This window comes from Triticum aestivum, chromosome 4A (genome assembly GCF_018294505.1).
Source record: "Triticum aestivum cultivar Chinese Spring chromosome 4A, IWGSC CS RefSeq v2.1, whole genome shotgun sequence".
Taxonomy (NCBI): Eukaryota; Viridiplantae; Streptophyta; class Magnoliopsida; order Poales; family Poaceae; genus Triticum; species Triticum aestivum.
The window spans coordinates 641,958,473-641,960,264 of NC_057803.1; the positions used below are offsets into that span (position 1 = coordinate 641,958,473).

Sequence of the window (1,792 nt, forward strand, 5' to 3'; positions counted from 1 at the left end):
GTGTCCGTCTTTGTTCTCGCACCCGAGCTTGTTCTCACGTGGTTCCACCCGTAATGAAAGAACAATCATTAATTCTGACAGACATAGTGATATCTGAAATCAAAATTGAATTAGTTGAGATCCACACTCTGTTTTTGTGCAACATTGCTCAGCAAAAGCTAGAAAAAGTATTGCAAGGCTCACTGAATGATCTACACTCATTGTTCCCACGATGAGCGCGTGAATTCTGACAAGGTGATATCTGAAATCAAGATCGAATTAGCTCTAATCTACAGTCTGTTTTGGTCCAACATTGCTAAGCAAGGTCGGGCAATTCTTTTGCCAAATGGCAGCATGTAAAATCCAACTCCTACTACAATTCTACACACGTGCAGAGATGGTAATTTCGTTCTCTCATCGCTATCTTTCTCGTCCTCATATAGTACTAGTTTTCTGGCAGGGACTGAACACGCACCGGAAAGCAGAGCCGGAAGTTAAAATTTCAACGTTGTGTTAAGTAGAGCCACACCTCTTAATTGCATTGCTCGTATGACAAGCGTGTGCAAGATATAGTCAGAAAGGCAGACTGACTGAATGATCTACATGAACCTGCAACCGAAGACATAAGCTGATACAATCGAATCGAATGAACAAAAAAACAACACAAGCCCAGGTCCGCGTCAAGCATTCTAATTTCTAACTGATCTGAGTTCTATACATACAGATCAAATTCCAGAATATGAAATGCTTAATGCATGACGACGGTGTCGAAGCAATTGAGTCCATCGAATGCGAGCTCGAACCCAGCACGCCACTGCGCCGACAGCTTGCCAGAGAAGAAACCCTGCTCCTTCTCAGCGTCCCGCTTGTTAGCCACCGCCGGCTTCGTCGCGTTACCTCCGCCAGAAACCAGCCTCTTGACCGTGCCGGCGGTGAACACTGACGTGCCATAGCTGTCAAGGGGCGCCTCGCAGAAGACGAGCGCGGTGAAGAACGTCTCCATGGCCATGGATCCTCTGACGGATGCTTTGAATAGGCAGTCTGGCACCAAGGATTCCTTGCTGATCGAGCTGGACGTGGGCGGTGTGGATTTTATAGGGTCACCCCGTGCGTGCCGGTCTCTGGATGGAACTCGGAGGCCACGCGGAAGCCGAGTACGCACGTGCACGACCGGACTTGAAAGGATTGCGACTGTGCCGTGTGGGTTAGAGGAGTCTACTCTGTCTCCATGCCTGCGCGTGCGGACCAGGACACCTGGGTTTGACCTAATCCGACACTTCTTCTTTGGTACAACCCCTGGACACATCAACGGTCGAGATTAGAAGATACCCCTTCATGAGGATAAGTGAGTAGGGGTAGGATGGGAAATTTAGTTTGGGGCGGCGTACCGCGGCGTAGCGAGGCGCATGACCGTACGTGGCCGTACGGCCCGCTGTACGCCCCTACGTGGGCGGTGTACGCCGCGTGAGGAGGAGGGCGGGCCCACAGGTACTGACCCTAATTAGATTAATACATAAATCCTGGCGCGGTACGGCATGCGAATCCATTAATGCCGGCGCAGTGAGACGTCCCGTCGGCGGCGTCGGTCCGCGGGCGGCGCCGATTCACACGCCACCGCCCGACGCCCGCCTGCGTACGCCACCGCCTGACCGCCCGCGCACGCCGACGCCTGGCCTCCTGCGCCTTTGACAGCTCGGCATTAATCGCCGGCGCTGATTCGCACGCCGCCACCTGGCTTCTGCGCCCTTGACCGCTCGGCTGGCCCGGCATTGATCGCCGGCACCGACCCCGCCCACCACGCCTATAAAAAGCG

The 1,792-nt window shown here is 53.5% G+C and overlaps 1 protein-coding gene across 1 annotated transcript; it reads right to left on the reverse strand.

Annotated features, from left to right (window-relative positions):
• Positions 1-530: 530 nt before the first annotated feature.
• LOC123082855 (uncharacterized) lies at positions 531-1,005 on the reverse strand. The gene has a single exon (XM_044505090.1). The coding sequence runs from the start codon at positions 986-988 to the stop codon at positions 728-730; it is 261 nt and encodes an 86-aa protein (XP_044361025.1). The 5' UTR covers positions 989-1,005; the 3' UTR covers positions 531-727.
• Between the last annotated feature and the right edge of the window lie 787 nt (positions 1,006-1,792).